Source organism: Neolamprologus brichardi, unplaced genomic scaffold, assembly GCF_056152115.1.
Source record: "Neolamprologus brichardi isolate AB-2024 unplaced genomic scaffold, ASM5615211v1 NODE_ptg000036l+_length_2141236_cov_1, whole genome shotgun sequence".
In the NCBI taxonomy this organism is placed as follows: domain Eukaryota; kingdom Metazoa; phylum Chordata; class Actinopteri; order Cichliformes; family Cichlidae; genus Neolamprologus; species Neolamprologus brichardi.
The window spans coordinates 956,271-979,626 of record NW_028270138.1 but is presented as its reverse complement, the minus strand read 5'-3'; the positions used below and the strand labels follow the sequence as shown (position 1 = coordinate 979,626).

The following is a 23,356-nucleotide window of genomic DNA, read 5'->3' as shown; positions in this document are numbered from 1 at the left end:
TGGCTCGACGCTGCTGCAGCCTCCATGTTTTATTCCAGCACAAGGTCAGTTCATGTTTTCCTAACTGTGGTGTCATTGACTGAATCTAAATACACCTTTACACAGTATAAACATGGTGTTTACAGCACATCAGACATGACTGAGCTGTAAACCATCACTGAGAACAAAAAAACTCCAAATAAACAAGTGAATGAAATGAAAAACGTACAATTACAATTTAAAGCCACACAAAACACTTTATTCAAACGTATTATCCTGTTGTTGAGCTGAAGCTCTACAGCATGCTCACATTAACACAGCTTTGTGTTACTGTCAGCTCACGACCTCCCAAACACGACAGGAACCTGTTTGTGTTCGGTGATGTGCTTTGGTATCATCTGTACAATGTTCTCTACAATTCAGGCAAAAGAGCGCCACAGCTACACAGAACAGCTGCTGTTAGAACGTGTGCACCATGCTTATATATCTGACACCACACACAAAGATCCAGCCAATCAAGAACAGCAGCAGACTCTTGTTGGATGTTGCCAATTAAAAGTAAAATGAATGAGAATGAGGCCGTCCTTGGCACCGGTGCACCATGGTGAGCACAGCCACAGGACGTGAGAAAGAAACGACGTCACTTCCAAGGTCGACTGACAGACACCGCCGACGTGACACCGAGGTACTTCTGCTCCTTAGCCCAGGGACAGATCCGACACCGAATGTGAGACCTCGCTGTTGACCTGTGCAGCGATGCTGGCAGGTGTTACATTCAGGTGAACATCATACTGCTGGTCCAGACCCAGGTAGCTGTCACTGATCAGGTACAGCGTGTAAATACACCTGAGAGGAGAAAAAACAGGCCTGAAAATCACATGTGACAGCGACAGAGTGGAAACTGATTCATTTCTTTGCTTCTACTAAACTTTTAAAAAGATAATGAGTAGAAACTGTGACACTGCGCAGGCCAGTGATCTGGCACAGAGGAGCCGCTCAGCAGTGAGCTGCTGGACTCAACAGTGTCATTTCCATTTTACCACCACTAATCCCTCCACAGTCCACGCTGCGCCCGAGGACTGATCGGCATGACTGCTGCATCGCATCGACAGCCTGCAGGGACGTGTAACAGCCTGCAGCCATGTCGTAACAGCCTGCAGGGACGTGTAACAGCCTACAGCCATGTCGTAACAGCCTGCAGGGACGTGTAACAGCCTGCAGCCATGTCGTAACAGCCTGCAGGGACGTGTAACAGCCTACAGCCATGTCGTAACAGCCTGCAGGGACGTGTAACAGCCTGCAGCCATGTCGTAACAGCCTGCAGGGACGTGTAACAGCCTGCAGCCATGTCGTAACAGCCTGCAGCCATGTCGTAACAGCCTGCAGCCATGTCGTAACAGCCTGCAGCCATGTCGTAACAGCCTGCAGTCATGTCGTAACAGCCTGCAGTCATGTCGTAACAGTCTGCAGGGATGTCGTAACAGCCTGCAGGGACGTGTAACAGCCTGCAGGGACGTGTAACAGCCTGCAGGGACGTGTAACAGCCTGCAGCCATGTCGTAACAGCCTGCAGGGACGTGTAACAGCCTGCAGCCATGTCGTAACAGCCTGCAGCCATGTCGTAACAGCCTGCAGTCATGTCGTAACAGCCTGCAGTCATGTCGTAACAGCCTGCAGGGACGTGTAACAGCCTGCAGGGACGTGTAACAGCCTGCAGGGATGTGTAACAGACTGCAGCCATGTCGTAACAGCCTGCAGTCATGTCGTAACAGCCTGCAGTCATGTCGTAACAGCCTGCAGGGACGTGTAACAGCCTGCAGGGACGTGTAACAGCCTGCAGTCATGTCGTAACAGCCTGCAGGGACGTGTAACAGCCTGCAGGGACGTGTAACAGCCTGCAGTCATGTCGTAACAGTCTGCAGGGATGTCGTAACAGCCTGCAGGGACGTGTAACAGCCTGCAGGGACGTGTAACAGCCTGCAGTCATGTCGTAACAGCCTGCAGACGTGTCGTAACAGCCTGCAGTCATGTCATAACAGCCTGCAGTCGTGTCGTTACAGCCTGCAGTCATGTCGTAACAGCCCGCAGTCGTAACGTGCTACATAAAATGTCACAGTATTTCATGTTGTGCCTACAGACCAGTGCGTTCAGTGTGTGGGAGATCAGACTTACTTTCCGGTCCTCTCTGGGGTGTAGAAGGCCATGGACACGGCCGTGTGGTTACGCACGTATCCCACCCGTTTCACAGCCAGCAGCTCCCTGCGATCCACCTCCCCCAGGACCAGGAACCAGCCCTCATCCTTGGCCTTGGGGAACCTGGGAGCTTGGGCCTTGCTGTCCTGCCTCCTCTGGAACAACACACATCGTGACATTCACAGCAGAATCTGTGCAAATCTGAAGTTTGGGGAGTTTCTCATGTTGGGGGGGCAGATGCTATTATTAAAACAGGGCTGCCTTAACGTGGCAGTTAGGAACACTGCATGACCTCACTTCTAGCATGCACCACCAGTTTAATTCAGTTTGATTTATAAAGCATCTAATCAGACTCTGTGCTTCACTTCCTGGACTGTGTGGAGGCAGAGTCACTGTGTGGTCTGGTTTCTTCAGCCTCATTGAGCAGTGCTGGTATATTTCTATGCTTCAAAGTGTACCAGATAAAGTCCTCTTATAACTGGATCATGACTGGATTTTACATTGTTCTTGTGTTTTGTGGAATTAACCTCTAGAATACGCTGAGACAACGTTTCTGGTGTCAGAGCTCGGAGAGGAAACTTTGAGTTTCTCCTAACGTCTCCTAACCTTGACGGAGGGTGCGCCCAGCCCCGGTGTAACGTCTGAGGTGTGAGCATGATGACAGGTGAGGCTGACAACATGCATTTCCCTTCATTACTCACGAGCTACACGTTCAATATGTGACTGTTGAAAGTCAGACTGTCATCGCTCTGTGCAGGCCGAGTTTGCTGCTCTCTGCAGGTTTGTAATGAGCACTACATGAGCTATTAGACAAAGCACAGCTCGTCCCAGCAGCCTCTGGGCTCAGCTTCTGCTCAGCTGCTAACTGTTCAAACTGGGAGCAGCTGCCTGTTAGAGATGTGGATACTGACCCTCTGCTGTCCCAGATTGAGGCGTCTCAGTGACACCTGCAGAACATACTCCTGGTCAGCGTGGACGTCCAGCCAGCTGCTCTCCTTCCTGAGGTTAGCTCCTGCTGCAGGGATGGGACGCTCGGTCTGCTCCTGGCTCTCCTCCCACCAGCCCTTCATGCTCATCTCAACTTCCAGCACTGGGAGATGGCTCAGGAACGCCCACGCCTGAGGAAGGTTGGAAACTATGAACACAAGCTGTTTGCGTAACACACAGGGCATTATGAATCTGCAGCACTTTACCAGAGCTAATGGACACACGATCACACACACGATCACACACACGATCACACACACGATCACACACACGATCACACACACTCATTGTGACACAGCTGTGTTTGAACCTCGTTTGAAGAGCTGGTGAGAAGAAGCTTGACAGGCTGCACAGTGGAGTCACATGTTAGCCAGCAGTGGAAATGATTGGATGTTATATACACTCATATATGTTTCAGTGGACAGGAAATCACCTCTGTTGTTTGCAGCATGAGTCCAGTCAAAGCTGCAGACGTGTGAAAGTGAAGCTTAGAAATAAAATGGCGACTTGTGACGCCGAGGCTGCGGCGGGCCTCGTTAGCTGCTTCAACCCAAAGAAGCTGCCGCGAGGGAGGCAGAGGACAAACGCAGACAGAGGGATGAAGACAAAAGCAGAGCTAGGAGGGTGTGCGGCCGTCTGAGTGGGGGGGGCACGGAGGGGAAAAGCTATTTGTGTGAGGATTACTCTTCCTGAGACAGTCAGACAGGAACGCTGCTGCACATCTAATTATTTAATTAGAGAGGCCGCCACACTGCAGGCCGGCGGGGAGCTGGGGTAAACGTGAGGGTGGGGGCAGCAGAGGCAGCGATTGGGTGAAGCTGCAGGGCCTGCTGCCGTGCCCGGACACTCTCATTACTGCTGCAATTAGCACTTACATTGGAGCTGTAATTGGGGATCTTGGCGCGTCGCTGTGACACTGCTGTGTGTGATGTGCGTGGACCACACGGGGCGGAGCCATGCTTACATCGCTCCATTGTTCCTGCAGCAGACCGGCTGCTTTCATATTTGCACATGAATCATTTCTGCAGCCTTACCTGAGCAGCCTGACTCGGATGAAGCTCTCGGGCCACCATAGCAGAGAAGACGCTTTCTTTTCCATTACAGGCAGCGATCAGCTCAGGAAGTCCTTCGATTGGCTCGTCCAAACCTCCCTGCCCCTTCCTGTTTCCCCTGTTCCTACAACAGGAGGCATCAGAGACAAGGTTGGCTCTTACCATTAAAATCCAGGCTTCGTGTCTGTACCTGAGTGACTGCACAGTGTTACTGAGATTTACACCTGAAGGTGGGAACAGCTTCAGGCTACAGGTACATCACCCCCCTCCGCCTCGCCCTATCCCCAGCATCCTCCTTCACCACGTCCACGGAGCTTCTCTGTGCTCTTCCTCTTTTCCTCCTGCCTGGAAGCTCCACCTTCAACATCCTATATGTCCACTACCCCGTCCCTGCACAGGTCCAAACCTGGCGTCTCTGACTCTGTCTCTAAATCACTCGACCTGATCTTCACTCTCAGCTTCTAACTGTGAAGCAACACTGAATCCTAAACTCTACTCACAGTCACACATTAGGATGATTAAAGGCTTTTTTTACTTTAGATGAAGAAGCTGCACAGTGAGCAGAGTGACGAGCGCTCCCATTTACCTGAACAGACCGAGGTGTCGCTGTTCGACGTGTGGGAGCGTCAGTAAGGAGGAGTCGTGCAGCCAGCGGCCCTGGACGATCATTTGCACGAGATTGCAGATGCTGATGGCCGTGACGAGCCAGCCTTCGTTGGCAGCTACATCCAGCATTGCCTGAAGCAAACACAGAAGACAGTTCGTGGCACATAAACAGTCGTGGAGCCGTCTGGGATCAGCCAGCAGAGCTATGTGACACAAATACACGACTACAGGACATGTTTGAAATGTTTTAATGGTTTTAATCTCGTGGCTTGCAGCTGGTGTGACAGTGGAACAGAATCCAAACACTCAGCCTCGTCTCCTGACTTCTTCAGCATCTCCCTTCTGTGGTTGGCTTTAAGGTGGCTGAACACAAACGTTATTCTTCATTTGCAAAGTCAAACCACAGAGTGGGCTTCACAGAGGGGATTAAAATGATTGATCAAGCACATTAATAGCAGATTGTGGCCAAAGTCCTAGCAGGGCTTCACCCAACATCACCAGCTGATCAGAGTCCACGTGGAGTCTGGGTCCAGGTCTGGCTTCACTGAGACCAGCGAGGTCCTTGGGTGCTGCTAACAGCACGTGTCCGCTTCAGTGTATCAGCTTGTAATGAGGTTACATGTTCTGCATTGATGCCAGGACGGTGTTAGCCATGCAGCCCACAGACCCACCTCCACCCAACTTTGTTGTCCTAACATAACGCAGACGCTTCAGCGCGTGGACGCTTCAGCTCACAGGACTCATCTCTGTGTCACACTCAGAGTGGATCACTGTGGGAAGCGTCCACTCAACTGAGGGTGGATCATTCAGACTCACAGATTAATAAGCAAGTCTGTCTTTCCATGCGACATGTTCACGTTATGTGTCAATAAGTATCAATAAAAATATACATTCACACAATAAAAAACCTCATAAAGAAGCTGGAGATGAGAAGAATTTCAGCAGAGCAGTGAGCACATCCACGAGCTGCACGAACACACCGTGGAAAATCACAAGCACATGCACACAAACATCCAGCGGAGCTGTGGACAATGGCTTACAGCCGCCACTTCACTTCAAACAGACTGAGGAGCTCCATAAACACCACTGGCTTCATTGTTGTCAGTGTTACTGACTCTATTAGGTTTCTAATGTTAGAGACTGTCAGCTGATCTCTGCAGACGCCACACAACGAGGGTCCAGCCGCACAGCTAACGTCTGACAGTCAGTGTTGGGGAGTAACGGAGTACACGTACCGCCGTTACGTATTTAAAATACAAAATATGAGTAACTGTATTCCGTTACAGTTACCGTTTAAAAAGGTGGTATTTAGAATACAGTTACTTTGTTGAAATAAATGGATTACACGGCGGTACTTCCCTGTTTCATATTGTGGCGGGTCAGGACTGTTTGGGTTTTGTTTGACAGCTACGTTCTGTTGTTCCAGGCAGCGTTACGGTTGCCATGGTTACAGGGTGACGCTCTCTCTCTCTGTGTTTCCTGGGTGAGAGAGGCCTTGTTGTTGTTGTGCTAAGCTAATAGGCAGAATGCTACAGGTATAGCTCTAAAGAATGTAGCATCATGGGCAGTGTAGTCCGTGCTGCAGGGAGAATGGACTGCCATACACGTTATGTGTCTGTGAGCGAGGGAGGGAGAAAAAGGAAAAGTACGAGCTGTCATCGAGCAGAAACGGGAGCTGGAAGCATGTAAATATAATAATAACCACTGCAGCCAAGAAGAGAGCCTGACGAGCCCAGCTGTAAGTAAGCTATTAAGACTCGACTGTACACCGTGTTCGTGTTTTCCTCTGAAACAATAAGTTCCGTTGGAGCAGCCTTTCAACGCCTCTCTCTGTCTCTGCTAGCAAACTTGACCCAGACAACAAAGTAAAGCTAGTTTTCAGCTACGAGCCGACACAGAACCCACCGTATTAGCCAGAGGTCCCTTTACTACGGTTCAGAGCCGCGGACCTTCAGTAACAGTAATAAATCACAGCAATAGTACATTCATGTAGTTGTAAACAGCATGATAATATATTAAGTAATCCAAAGTATTCAGAATACGTTACTCTCATTGAGTAACGTAACAGAATACGTTACAGAATACATTTTGGGGCATGTAATCTGTAATCTGTAATGGAATACATTTTAAAGTAACCTTCCCAACACTGCTGACAGTCGGGTTATTGATGAGATGGTTCGGCTACAAATCACATGCTAATATTTCACAGTCCCCTTATTCTAAACATCTACAGCACTGAGCCCATCAACACGTGAGCACCGTGCATGTGCAGCACAGCACTCAACACCAATAGAAGCTACGACCATTTGGCTGTAGGTGTGGGTTAGCATCGTGTTAGCATCGTGTTAGCATCGTGTTAGCATCGTGTTAGCATCGTGTTAGCATCGTGTTAGCTCAACTCCTGCTTTTATCAGCTGGAAGGGATTATTACCACACTAAATGAAATCTTCCACATTCTTCAACATAAAGATGTAAGAGGGGTGTTAACACCTGCAGCCTGCTTACACACAGACAGACACGGTGCTTTTACATATTTGTAGAAGTAAACTTTGTATATTCCAAAGAAACATTGATACAGTTGATAATGTGTCGTCACTGCTAGAATAAATAATATTAATCAAATCCATATATTTATCAGCTCGTCTGATGAAAATGAATGAATGGATATGTGATATGTGCCCATCAGGACTGTGGACGGTCACAGACACCACAGACACGTCTGAGTACAACCGAAGGAAGCTCTGCGTCAGCTGCTGAGTGTCGGCTACCTGACAGATGCGGATGGCGTTGTCCAGCACAGTTTTGGTGTCGGTGGTGTAGTCGCTGCAAGGCAGCTGGGCGTGGCTGAAGTGGGCCTGCAGCAGCAGGTGGGTCTTGGTGTGTGCGCTATCATAGGAGTGGGGGTTGACCTGCAAGGGGAGCTGCTGAGCCAGCTGGCTGTTCAGCTGGTCCTCGTTGTGTCTGACGGGCAGCTCGGCATACTCCTCTGCATCCTGAAGGAGATCAAAAGTGAAACAAGAAGTGCAAAGCATGCTGTGGTCACACCGTTTAAATCAGAGCATGTGTGCTAAAAGCATGTAGCTGCCCACACTTGTGTTTCCCACCCAGCACTCAAACCCAGATTTGGCACCACGGTTCAGATTCTTTCTCCACTAAACTCTCTCTACATTTCTTCAAAGTGCTAAATGCTAATAAATACTGTGGCTGCTGGGACGGTATCAGTGTTCATGTTGCATCTGTGTGTTCAGCACTGTTTGTACTTGAGGCACAGTCAGATGCATGGACACGCATGGCTGCTATCCCCTAATTCACTCCAGTTCAACTTCGGCTAATGTAGTCCCATCAGCAGGCTCCGCTGGAGGCATCTGCCAGAGCCTCCCAGCCTGGACCGTTTAGCCTCCATCCATCACTGCTGAAGCTAGCATCTCTAAAGCTACGGCTGGAGCAGGGTGGGGTGAGGGGCCAGAGCTACAATGATTCCTAAATGATTTATCTTTGAGTGCCATCATGTGTGCATATCAGAGTGATGGAGAAAGGCAGCACGGAGCTCCACAGACAGAGGAGGGAGCTTTAGGCTACGTCCACACGTACACGGGTATTTTTGAAAACGGAGATTTTCCGTTTTCGTTTTAAAAAATAATCCCGTCCACACGTAAAGGCAGAAATGAAGGAAAACGCTGCTAGGAACATGCCAAAGCAGCAGGTGGCGATATATTCCTAACCGTGCAGAAATGTTGGCCAATCAGAAGTCTAGAAGCCTCGGTGGGAAAAAGTAAACAAAGCTGGGGCAGAAGCAGAACCGAGTCGTATGTGTGGAGGGACAGTAACTGTGTGTGTATATGTAAGCATTTAAACACTGCAGAGAGAACAAGTAACAGTATTGTAGAAATTCATTTCACCGAAACAATAACGTGGCGCACAGTGTGACGTCAAAAAATGCGCACACCTTTGACGCTGCGTTTTCTCTGTTTTTCTCGTCCACGTAAATGCAAAAACAGAGTTTTAGAAAATATCCACCCTGGCCGGACTTTTTAAAAATCTCAGTTTTCAGTGACCAAAAACGCCGTTTACGTGTGGACGAAAGGTGCAAACGCACAGAAAAATCTGCGTTTTCAAAATACCCGGGTACGTGTGGACGTAGCCTTAAAGAGGTAATGCAGGAGGAAAACACACACACATACTGGTGCCTATGGTACGACAACTTTTCTCCGTGCCCCTGGTACACTGTGCAGAAAATCCCCCCCCCCCACACACACCAGTCCTCTACAGATCTCAGTCTCACTCATGACTACAGGCTATGAGGACACGTCCGTGTAAAGCCTGGACTGAGTTCTTATTGGCTGATTCCAGGTCAGCCGTGGTGATGCTGAGACAGCTTCTGAGATTTCAGACTGAAGCAAACATGAACTTCTGTTTCAAGCAGAGCAAACTGTCATATGGTGGCTAATCGCTGCTAATGCTGCTTCATCAGGAGGTCACAGAGCAGCAGAGGAGGCTTCATGGCTGCATGTCCTAATGTCATGTTGCAGCTTCAATGAAGAGTCAAACTCAGGCTGTTGGCTTTGAGTTCAGTTAAAAGGAAAAGGTTTGCTCCAGCGTGGATCTTACTCTGATCACTGTGTTTAACAGTAACTGGTGTGAGCCTGGAACAAGCTGACAGCTTTTCACTTTCTGCATCGGTTTGTTTTGTTTAGCGGAAGCGAATGGATGGATGGATGGATGGTTTGTTTTGTATTTGATCACTTCTGTAAAACCAGCAGCTGTATGATGAACAGTGAGAACATTATCAGGCAGCTGATACACAGAAACATAAATGAAGAAACAGCAGAGTAGCTGCTCAGACTGGGGCAAACACTAACGTGCAGCGAGCTCTGTGATGCCGCGCTGCAAACGTTCTGCTAACTCGAGGATTTGTTTGCGGCCTTGCATGTTTTTATGAGCTGTCAGATTTCACTTTGCACTGAGCTCAGCAGCAAAGCACAGCCTTCGAATGTCGCAATGAGACAGGACTGTGTTTGTGTCCTGTGACGGCAGGAGCCAAACCAGAAGAAGGTTCAGTCTGTGTGGAGCATGTTTATCAGAAGGGGCGGGGCCATGTGGAGGTGTGAGTGCAGGTCATTGCTGTGCAGGTGAAGCAGCATGCCTGGGCCTGAGAGCACGAGTGCATACTGCAGCTTGTTGGGGAGGAAGGCAGCCGCTTCAGCCCCAGCGTGCTTTGGTCCACCAGAATCACACTAACAGCTTATTTTTCAGCAATAACATAAACAAAGACAGACAGACGACAGCATGAGGTGATCCAGTCACCCAGGAGTCACTCTTCAGTGAAAGCTGCGTGCAGGGGTGACCAGGCTGCAGATGAAACTCACCGTGAGCACAGAGAGCAGCTCGTGTATGGGTAGCTCCGCCCTGAGGCGCTCCTTGAACGTGCGGATGGTCTGGTGCTTCAGGTAGTAATAGGAGGCGATGCGACCGTAGGTAAGAGGCTCAGTCGACTGATCGTCCTGTGGAGGTGATGACAGGAAACCTTTGAACACACCTGTGACACCATGCAGAGAGCATGCTTGGAAACATCACACACCTCTTTAATTTCGATGCAGTAGGAGCCCTCGAGGTCACGCAGGCTCCTCTCCACCAGGTTGGACAGATACCTGTTAATAGACTCGTGGCTGACGTCTTCTAGGCTGTAATAACTGAACAACAGAACAGTGGAAACAATCACACGGGGCTCAGAGCAGGACTGAGGGTCCTCCTCAGCTCTGAGGTGAAACAGCTGATTTATAATCAATAAATAAATGATCATTGATATCTGTGTCAGCAGCTCCACATGTTGTCACTGATGTTCATTTGATACCAACCAGACTATTTGGTGCTGATGTGTAGGACATGCACTGACACTGCTGTGGTCTCCCACTGGTGTGACATCATGTTTGCTCCTCCACCTGCAGCACAGGTGGAGGAGCAAACATGCAAAACAGGCCACACCTCCACATCGCTGCTGGTGTAGGAGCAGACGCTAACACAGGAAGCAAACAGCCGCCAGCTACTCAGCAGTTCAACTGTCACGAGCACAGCATGGAGAAGCTTTGCCTTCAAAATAAAAGCTGCACATGTAGAAACACGTTGGTTTAACCACTAAAGCACAACGTCTCCTGCAGACCCTCTGTGACTCTGGGTCACAGCTACTGAACTGCAACACCTAAGACACCTGAAAGACGTCCTTGAAGCTTGTTTGTGGTTCTGCTTCCACACAAACATGCTTACGTGTGAAATCATCACAGGCCTGAGCAGTTTACGACCCACTGTGCAGAGATGCTGTGAAATATTAGCTTCAAATTGTCAAACTGTTGTCAAACTACCATGTTTAATGTTTAAAAACATGAATACATCCAAAAATATTAAAAGAAGAAAGCCTCACATTTGCACTGGCCTCATCACCATGACAATGAATTAGGATCAGCCAATCAGCAGGCTGACTGCTGCAATCATCTCACATGCTGTAACTTTGCTCTTCTACACAGCTGGCTGAACCACCAATCACAGCACAGGAAGGCTGGTGACAGTGAACAGCTACAACATCAAAGCTGTCAGCTCTGGGTGTTAGCACACGCTGTCTTTCTGTGACGACCTGAGTGCAGACGCCGTCAGCTGCTCAGCCTTCAGGAGGTCAGACATCAGCCTTAGACTGTGAGGGCACACGCTGTAGCGTGGGCTCTACAAGCTGGCTAATGCTAGGAACATGTAAACACTAACAACATCCATGTTAGCGTGTGCAGGACATGCTGATGGTGGAACAGCATTAGCTTCCAGTAAACACAGAGTAGCAGAGCTGCTGCTCTCCTGGCTGCACAGCTGAGACAAACTCCTGCAGGAAAATCAGGCTGCAGCGTTATTACCTAAAAAAAGACAACAGGGGCAAAAATGGGCTCCATGCTCGGAGATGCTAACAGTTCCCACCTGAGAGTCAGCAGCAGCACAATCAAAGACAACTTCCATTACCTCACAAAGCCAAGATTTGTGCCTGTGCTGCTGGGAGACTACAGCACACGTGGCTTTGTCCATGCTGAAGGTCCGAGGCAACAAAATCTGTGTGAATGTATCAACAACATCGTGGTGAGACTGGAAAACAGGGTCATTACTGACGGGCAGTCGTGCAAGTTAGTGCCACCTGGTCCTCTATAGTCAGTTAAAAACCACGTTTCATGTTTTCTGAAGCTGATAAGACGAAACGATGAATCCTAACTGTAAGATCGTTTTTTATAAACTCGTATTGATGCTTTTGTTTTAAAATCCTCGAAAACTGACAGAAAATACAAGATTTCAATGTCAGATATGTGTGCATGTCTCAAACCGAGTCACTGACTCTTCTCAGTTATTATCACAGACCTACGAGCAGAAAATAGTCCTACAGTTTAATAATGAATCCTTCAGTCTACAGTGCTGCTCTGGGCTCAAGTTCAGTCTCTTACTGTGGGAAATAGTTTTGTTCCTGTGGTGTCGTCATGTCAGTGAGAGCGACTGCTACGATAGTCACAGAGTCCTGGGTGTGAGGACGGGCAGAGGAGGGCAGCGGTTTGTTTCAGGCGATGAACTGTAGATAAAAGGTGGATGGACTTTGAGGTGGAGCGCCTTACACCTGCATCCTCTCTGACGGCTGATGGGATGACTCCTCGTGTGTCAGGCAGCTCTGCTCACCTCTGACTTTATTAAACACTTACGGTTTCACAGGGATCCAGTTTTAAATCAGGCTGTACTGTGATAACATTCACATGCAGCGCTCCTGCTCCTGCTCCTCCTCCTCCTCCTCCTTGGTCTGGTTTAAAGCAGCAGCACTTCCCTGACACAAACTCTCTGTCTGCACTAACAGGATGAACACGGATCATCAGAACTGTGTGTGATGCAAACGCTGTCTGAGGTGGAGGAAGACGTCTTTGTACAGTCGTGCATGTAAACCATGTAACAATGATGTCATTATACCAAACCTTTCATAGCGCACGGAGGTGACATCACAGCTGAAGGAGTCGAAGCAGCCGTGGAGACAGTTGATGGCCTCATTTATGAGCGTGTTGCTGTCACACACTGTGTGTGTGTGTGTCTGTGTGTGTCTGTGTGTCTCTGTGTGTGTGTGTCTGATGTGTCAGCTGAGCTCACCATCACTGAGTGTCAAACACAGAAATAACTATTGTTAGCCAAAAACTCTCTGCCCGCCCAGCTACAGGTGAACTACTGTTAGCTGACAAAAAGGTCCAGAAAGCACCGAAGCTTCACAGGTAACTGAACCAACCTCTGCAGAGGGAGCACGGTGCTGCTTCCTCTGCAGAGGGAGCACGGTGCTGCTTCCTCTGCAGAGGGAGCATGGTGCTGCTTCCTCTCCTATCAGCTCCAACAGCAGAGAAGACTCACAAATGAAACAATAATAAAACCTTTCAGCTGGATGTGCTCTGTTAGGCAGCTATTCCCAGAACCTGGAAGTGAAACTTTCAGTGGGTCTCCACACAGGGAGCTCAGCAGGGTGGGGGCTCCTCGGGGGGATTCTCCTCTTGGGCTCAAACTGCGGATCTTTGATTTAATAACTAATCACCAAATTAACAAAATTATGTTTAAAGTAAAGTAAACATATATATTATATATGTGTATATTTATGCTTATATCCTTACTCTCATTGCTCTTTATTGTATCTGTAACATGCACCTTGTATCGGTGCTGTGCTACTGGAAACTGAACTTCCCACCCGAGCGATTAATAAAGTTTCATCTAATCTCATCTAAGTTAGTTTAAATGAATCAACAGCCGTGTGTCAGGATTCAGCCATCATTACACCTACAATTCATCTGAAAGACTCTCAGCAATGTGCAGCCCAACTGGAAAACACATCTGTGTTATTGTGGTTTATTGTCCGTCCTTACTAGGAGTTTTTATCAGACTTTAATCGAGTGCTCAGGACAGATGGAATATTATTCAAAGGTGATTCTCACATTTATTTCTATTCTCAGTCGGACTCTGGTAAAATCTGAACGCGCCCACTCATCTGCAGCATGCTCAGCACTGTCCCCACAACTCTGGTGTCAGGCTGAGATCTGGATCATGTGTAGAGCCAGCACAGGCAGATACAGGGATAGAGTTGCTGAGTGTAAAGAGACGTCTCTTTCATTCTGGCTGCAGACCTAACAGGAACGCAGTCTTTGGATCCCACACAGAAAGAGTCAGCTATAACTAGGCTGTCCTGCATTCCTGCTCTTACACACCCAGCGTGTCGTGAAAACGACACATGAAATTGTGAATTTGTGTTCATGTAACATGTAAATATACACACACTGAACACCATGTGTTTCTGTGGAAAATTCATCCTCACAACATGCGCTGCTAAAGGTGGTGAGCACTGATGAGCTGTCCGCAAGTTTCTGCACGAGAAAAGGAAGAAACAGAACTTTTGGGTTCTTCCATTTCTCAGGAGGAGATGGCAGCAGGGAGACGGGAATGGTTTGATCCAGAGCTGAAGCTGCTGTTGTTTGCGTTTGTCAAACACACTCTGAACACGGCTGGGAGCCTTACTGCTCTTATCAAAGGGGTAACAGTGGAAGTGATGCAGACACGACCTGCCTGTCACGATGAAGAGAGCTCCTATGCTCCAACCCTGTCCAATCACCTCAGCGTAACAACAATGACATCACAGATATGTGCTGTGGAGGTGAGAGCACACATGCTTCTTCTGTGCAGCTGAACCAGTCTGATATCTGATCCAGTTATCCATTTCTGACTGGTTTCCATCTCCAGCAGCTCAGGAGGTAGAGCAGGTCACCTACTGCCCAGAAGGTTCGATCCCAGGCTCCTCCAGTCTGCATGCCAAACATCCTTGGGCGTGCTCTCCGATGCATCCATCAGAGTGTGAATGTGTGTGAATGCAGTTAGGGAGCACTTGGGAAAAAGTGCTTGTGTAAAGTGCTTTGAGTGCTCAGATGAGTAGAAAAGCGCGATGCAAGAACCAGTTCATTTACCAGTCTGTATATAGCCAACACGGAGCTGTCAGGCAAACAAAAGTATAATAATTTACTTTGAAAATCTATTTAGAAACCCAGCAGGCTGCTTTGTAATTGTAATGCTGTTTATAACATTGATGATCAAATCACTCCATCTTTCAGTGAGAAACAGTGAAGTCAGTAGGGCTGCAGTGAGGCACGCACACAGACGCTGTCCACAGTTTGCAGCAGATGACAACAAATGAATGCAGCGACGCTCCCAAGCCTCTCTGAAATGTGAACACTGACCCAAAATCCCAGTTTGAATCCAGATATCATCTGGACTCACAGGCCTGCAGGGTTACAGTGCCACTGCTGGGCCTCCGTCAGTGGTAAATGTGGGATGACAGGCGTGCAATTACCAACAGGCTGGAATGTTCTGGAGTGGGCTCTGTCTACATAGCAGATGTTTGACTGAACAACACATCACAGCAATAACCAGGCTGTGTCTACACTATGCACAGGTGTGTGTGTGTGTGTGTGCTGGGCTAACCTGGGATTCATCATCAGCCGTCTGAAGAGGTACGTCCAGGTGATGTAGTCCATGGCGTCCTGCTTGGATGAGATGGTTCCTGCAGCGATCTCAGCATTCAGATGATCAGAGAGCACATCGAGGAGGCTGAGGATACGACACATCAGCTGGTTAACTTATCACTGTAGGCCTTTCTCAACAGCAGCATGCTGAGGGTAACGATGGTGCTGTGAAACCAGCACCTAAAAGCATGTAAATACAATTTTGCATCACTTGCAGTGGTTTCCAGGACAGTGGGGACCACATGTTGCAGCAGAGCCATGCCAGCAGAGCCAGCCTGTCAGATTTCCCCCTCTGACCAGAACGCACACATGTCACAAAGTATGACCGCTGTCCAAAAACTGCATTTAAAAACGTGCTCCCTCTGTTCACTACAACAACTGTAGTGGCTCTAGTCTGATATTTTTGTTATATATGATATATATTGATATGTCTGATATAAAACATTTCAGGGACACTGAAAAAATGAGCTGTTTTCTTGAAATATTACTCACATTAATTGTAATTTCTTGGCTACACTGAACCCAACACACCATCATATAAATACTCAACAAAAACCAGCGAGACAAAATGTGTGATCTCTTTTATCATGTAGGTGCTATTAGCGTCCTCGGAGAGTGACGGGTGAAACACGGATCATTTAACGCCCTGACATCTCACCGCTGCTCTTATCTTTAATGTTTACGTTTATGATAAACATCAATGTAAGACTTGAAGAGAGCTGTGAGGCCCTCAGAGCACCAGTGGGTCTGACAAAGGAGAAGAAATCAGTGTAAAACACACAAAAACACACACACACACACACACAGTGTAAAACACACACACACACACAGTGTAAAACACACAAACACACACAGGGTAAAACACAAACACACACACAGTGTAAAACACACAAACACACACACACACAGGGTAAAACACACACAGGGTAAAACACAAACACACACACAGTGTAAAACACACAAACACACACACACACAGGGTAAAACACAAACACACACACAGTGTAAAACACACAAACACACACACACACACACACACACAGGGTAAAACACAAACACACACACAGTGTAAAACACACAAACACACACACACGAACACACACACACACACAAAAACACACACACATACACAGTGTAAAACACACACACACACAGTGTAAAACACACAAACACAAACACACACAGTGTAAAACACACAAACACACACAGTGTAAAACACACAAACACACACAGGGTAAAACACACAAACACACACACACACAGGGTAAAACACAAACACACACACAGTGTAAAACACACACACACACAGTGTAAAACACACAAACACACACACAGTGTAAAACACACAAACACACACAGGGTAAAAAACACACACAAACACACACAGGGTAAAAAACACACACAAACACACACAGGGTAAAACACACAAACACACACAGGGTAAAACACACACACACAAACACACACAGTGTAAAACACACAAACAAACACAGGGTAAAACACACACACAAACACAGGGTAAAACACACACACACAAACACACACAGTGTAAAACACACAAACACACACAGGGTAAAAAACACACACAAACACACACAGGGTAAAATACACACACAAACACACACAGGGTAAAACACACAAACACACAAAGGGTAAAACACACACACACAGGGTAAAACACAAACACACACAGTGTAAAACACACAAACAAAAACACACAAACACACACACACAGTGTAAAACACACACACACAAACACACACAGTGTAAAACACACAAACACACACAGGGTAAAACACACAAACACACACACACACAGGGTAAAACACAAACACACAAACACACACAGTGTAAAACACACAAGCACACACACACACAAACACACACACACACACACAGTGTAAAACACACACACACACAGTGTAAAACACACAAACACACACACACAGTGTAAAACACACAAACACACACAAAGTGTAAAACACACAAACACACACAGGGTAAAACACACAAACACACACAGGGTAAAAAACACACACAAACACACACAGGGTAAAACACACAAACACACACAGGGTAAAACACACACACACAAACACACACAGTGTAAAACACACAAACAAACACAGGGTAAAACACACAAACACACACAGGGTAAAATACACACACAAACACACACAGGGTAAAACACACAAACACACACAGGGTAAAACACACAAACACACAAAGGGTAAAACACACACACACAGGGTAAAACACAAACACACACAGTGTAAAACACACAAACACACACAGGGTAAAACACACACACACACAAAAACACACACACACACACAGTGTAAAACACACAAACACACAAAAAGTGTAAAACACACACAAACACACACACAGGGTAAAACACACAAACACACACAGGGTAAAACACACACACAGAAACACACACAGGGTAAAACACAAACACACACACAGTGTAAAACACACAAACACACACACACAAAAACAAACACACACAGTGTAAAACACACACACACACAAAAACACACACACACACAGTGTAAAACACACACACACACAGTGTAAAACACACAAACACACACAAAGTGTAAAACACACACAAACACACACACACACACACAAAAACACACACACACACAGTGTAAAACACACACACACACAGTGTAAAACACACACACACAGTGTAAAACACACAAACACACACACACAGTGTAAAACACACAAACACACACACAAACACACACACACAAAAACACACACACACACACAGTGTAAAACACACAAACACACACACACACAGGGTAAAACACACAAACACACACAGGGTAAAACACACACACACAAACACACACAGGGTAAAACACACAAACACACACAGGGTAAAACACACACACACAAACACACACAGGGTAAAACACACAAACACACAAAGGGTAAAACACACACACACAAACACACACAGGGTAAAACACACAAACACACACAGGGTAAAACACACACACACACACAAACACACACACACAAAAACACACACACACAGTGTAAAACACACAAACACACACAGGGTTAAACACACAAACACACACACACACAGTGTAAAACACACACACACACACAAAAACACACACACACACAGTGTAAAACACACAAACACACACAAAGTGTAAAACACACACAAACACACACACAGGGTAAAACACACAAACACACACAGGGTTAAACACACAAACACACACAGGGTAAAACACACACACAAACACACACAGGGTAAAACACACAAACACACACAGGGTAAAACACACACACAAACACACACAGGGTAAAACACAAACACACACACAGGGTAAAACACAAACACACACACAGGGTAAAACACACACACACAAACACACACAGTGTAAAACACACAAACACACACAGGGTAAAACACACAAACACACACAGGGTAAAACACAAACACACACACAGGGTAAAACACACACACACAAACACACACAGTGTAAAACACACAAACACACACAGGGTAAAACACACAAACACACACAGGGTAAAACACACACACAAACACACACAGGGTAAAACACAAACACACACACAGGGTAAAACACACACACACAAACACACACACAGGGTAAAACACACACACACAAACACACACACAGGGTAAAACACACACACACAAACACACACACACAAACACACACACAGGGTAAAACACACACACACAAACACACACACAGGGTAAAACACACACACACAAACACACACACACAAACACACAGGGTAAAACACAAACACACACACAGGGTAAAACACACACACACAAACACACACAGGGTAAAACACAAAAACACACACACAGTGTAAAACACACAAACACACACACAGGGTAAAACACACACACACAAACACACACACACAAACACACACACACAAACACACACAGGGTAAAACACACACACACAAACACACACAGGGTAAAACACAAACACACACACAGTGTAAAACACACAAACACACACAGGGTAAAACACACAAACACACACAGGGTAAAACACAAACACACACACAGGGTAAAACACAAACACACAAACACACACAGGGTAAAACACAAACACACACACAGTGTAAAACACACAAACACAAACACACACACAGGGTAAAACACAAACACACACACAGTGTAAAACACACAAACACAAACACACACACAGGGTAAAACACACACACACAAACACACACACACAAACACACACACAGGGTAAAACACACACACACAAACACACACAGGGTAAAACACAAACACACACACAGGGTAAAACACAAACACACACACAGTGTAAAACACAAACACACACACAGTGTAAAACACACAAACACACACACAGGGTAAAACACACACACACACACAGGGTAAAACACACAAACACACACAGGGTAAAACACAAACACACACACAGGGTAAAACACAAACACACACACAGGGTAAAACACAAACACACACACAGTGTAAAACACACAAACACACACACAGGGTAAAACACACACACACAAACACACACACACAAACACACACACACAAACACACACAGGGTAAAACACACAAACACACACACACAAACACACAAACACACACACACAAACACACACACACAAACACACACAGGGTAAAACACACAAACACACACACACAAACACACAAACACACACACACAAACACACACACACAAACACACACAGGGTAAAACACACAAACACACACACAGGGTAAAACACACACACACAAACACACACACAGGGTAAAACACACACACACAAACACACACAGGGTAAAACACACACAGGGTAAAACACACACAGGGTAAAACACAAACATACACAGGGTAAAACACACACACACACACACACAAACACACACAGGGTAAAACACAAACACACACAGGGTAAAACACACACACACACACACACAAACACACACAGGGTAAAACACAAACACACACAGGGTAAAACACACACACACACACACACAAACACACACAGGGTAAAACACAAACACACACAGTGTAAAACACTGAGGAACTACGGCTGCAGGTGTGTTGTGTGAACAGAAAGCATCATGTAAAGACTGAAAGTCCCACTTAGACGCTCTCTGCAGGACAGACTGATCTGAAGGGGAAACAGCAGCATCCTGTTTGTACTGACAACATGCTTTCACATAAGGCCTGATATGCATCACATTACTTTAACCTTGATGTGGACAGTAACGGGTCATAAAGATTTAAATACATTAGACATCCACAGATGGGCGCAGACTTTGACACTAACAGATGACTATGGCAGGAATCCTGATGATGAAGATAGTGCTGTTACCTGGACTCTACAGGAAACGGCTCGTACAGAAACTTCTTGTAGAAATCCTTCTTTATGTCGTGGACAAGGATGACTGCTTTGCCCTGATCATCAAACTGAGGACGGCCTGCTCGCCCCATCATCTGCAGCACGTCTACACACACACACACACACACACACACACACACACACTGTTACACACAACCTTTAGAGCAGAACGTTTACGATCTGTTAATGCGGTTTGTTCTGAGCGTCAGTGACAGCTATATGAGAGAGCTTCTTAATGCGGAGTTTAACGTCACACAGGCTGGAGGAAGCACACTTCCTGTTCCACAGAGACCACACCCAGGCTGTCACTGAGCTGTACCTGTGATGGGGTAGTCCACATAGCGCCTGGATTTGCCATCGTAGTACTCGGTTCCCTTGACGACAACCAGGTGAGCGGGGAAGTTCACTCCCCAGGCCAGAGTGCTGGTAGCGATCAGAACCTGGTGACGTTTTAGAAATGAGTTACAACCAAACAGGATGTGAGATATAGACACAGCAGCTGAGGCGTGACAGCATCTAACTGTGCACAGGATTAATGTAGCAGCATTCATCCTCTGTAGCACTAACAGACCTGTGTGTGGAGCAGACAGAACAACAGGAAGTGAGGACAGGCAGACAGAGGGAGACAGCTGGGGTTTTGCCCAATTACAGAAATTCCAAAGCTTTAGAATGTCCTTCAAAGAGCCTGGAAAACTATTCCTGAAGACCACTAAAGGAAATGACAGGAGTTCTTTCCTAAGACAGTTCAGGCTGTGATGAAGAATAAGGAGGTCATACCGAACACAGACTTTAACGCTGTTAAACATGTCACTATCTCTACTTTTAAGATTAGGCTTCAAACTTTCCTTTTTGCTAAAGCATATAGTTAGGGCTGGACCAGGTGACCCTGAATCCTCCCTTAGTTATGCTGCAATAGACGTAGGCTGCCGGGGATTCCCATGATGCACTGAGTTTTTCCTTTCCAGTCACCTTTCTCACTCACTATGTGTTAACAGACCTCTCTGTATTGAATCATATCTGTTATTAATCTCTGTCTCTCTTCCACAGCATGTCTTTATCCTGTCTTCCTTCTCTCACCCCAACCAATCACAGCAGATGGCCCCGCCCCTCCCTGAGCCTGGTTCTGCTGGAGGTTTCTTCCTGTTAAAAGGGAGTTTTTCCTTCCCACTGTCGCCAAAGTGCTGCTCATAGGGGGTCATATGATTGTTGGGCTTTTCTCTGTATCTATGAAGCACCTTGAGGCAACTTTTGTTGTGATTTGGCGCTATATAAATAAAATTGAATTGAATTTTGCCACACATGCTGCATTTCTATGTACACTACATTGGTGCATTAGGTTCGAGTTTGTCTGCCTTCACACGCACAGTGGGGTCAGCAGATGCAGATGCTGACCCCACTGTGGCAGGGTGTGGTTTGTGGCTCAGCTGCAGGGGAAGGGTGGAGCAGTGGGTTCAGTGGGCGGTGCCAGGGGAGGCTGGCTGCCACAGCTGTCATCCATCACACCAACCGTGTCGTCCTCATTTCAGTAGCTGCCTTAGGAGCGAGCTGTGTGGTGTGTGAGCAGGAGAGTGCAGCTGGAAACGTGCGTACATGAGAACGCCGAAGAGCCATGTGAACAACACTGTAAAGCACTTTTTACTTTTGTTTGTCCGTCCTTATCAGTCACTTCTTCCTCACTAAACTGCAGTTCTAATAGGTGCATGAGCGCACAGGAAGGGCAGGGGAGGGGCCGGTTGCATTAAAAGATTCGATTGGTCAATCCAGTGTCAGTTATGCAAATGAATGAACAGGCTGCTGTCAGTGCTGCTAGGACCGTAGCCTGTATATTTATAGACACACTAACCCATCAACCTACATGTGCATCAGCTGTGCCAGATTAGCAGCCCAGCACCGGGGTGAGGGAATACCTGAATCTTACAGTTGACAAACAGCTCCTCTACAGTCTTTCTGTCTCTCTCATGGAGGCCTGCATGATGCATGCCGATCCCAAAGGCCAGTGTCAGCTTCAGGTTGGAATCTCGAACGGTGCCAATGATGTCCTCTATCTGCAAACAAACCAGAGCACAAACAGTGATTAGTAAGAAAAACAAATCTCACTGAGGAGTAACGAGCTCTCTAGTCCCAGTGCTTCAGTACGATAAACTTTGCTTCTAATGTGGTCTGTCGTGTTCTTTTATTCAAAATTGTGCTGTTACACTGAGCGCGTCTCTGTGGACGTTTGCCATCCTCACATATATGTGTATATATATATATATATATATGTATATATATATATATATACATATATATATATATATGTATATGTATATATATATATATGTATATACATATATACATATACATATACATATATATATACATATATATATGTATATGTATATGTATATATGTATATATATATATACATATACATATACATATGTATATATATATATATATATATATGTATATGTATATATGTATATATATATATACATATACATATACATATGTATATACATATATATATATATATATATATGTATATGTATATACATATACATATATATATATATATATGTATATGTATATACATATATAC

At 46.3% G+C, this 23,356-nt stretch overlaps 1 protein-coding gene across 5 annotated transcripts in view; it reads right to left on the bottom strand.

Annotated features, from left to right (window-relative positions):
* Nucleotides 1-216: 216 nt before the first annotated feature.
* The window catches only part of ascc3 (activating signal cointegrator 1 complex subunit 3), a 150,032-nt gene continuing 126,892 nt past the window's right edge, over nt 217-23,356 (bottom strand). For all 5 annotated transcript variants that reach the window (XM_087837591.1, XM_087837593.1, XM_087837592.1 and 2 more), the window contains exons 31-42: nt 22,683-22,820; nt 21,095-21,215; nt 20,749-20,881; nt 15,323-15,448; nt 10,395-10,506; nt 10,183-10,317; nt 7,585-7,809; nt 4,797-4,948; nt 4,193-4,334; nt 3,083-3,289; nt 2,151-2,326; nt 217-825 (exon numbers count right to left, since the gene is read on the bottom strand). In XM_087837591.1, the coding sequence (XP_087693717.1) occupies nt 678-825; nt 2,151-2,326; nt 3,083-3,289; nt 4,193-4,334; nt 4,797-4,948; nt 7,585-7,809; nt 10,183-10,317; nt 10,395-10,506; nt 15,323-15,448; nt 20,749-20,881; nt 21,095-21,215; nt 22,683-22,820 (1,815 nt within the window). In that variant the 3' untranslated portion in view covers nt 217-677. The remainder of the gene's footprint in view (nt 826-2,150; nt 2,327-3,082; nt 3,290-4,192; nt 4,335-4,796; nt 4,949-7,584; nt 7,810-10,182; nt 10,318-10,394; nt 10,507-15,322; nt 15,449-20,748; nt 20,882-21,094; nt 21,216-22,682; nt 22,821-23,356) is intronic.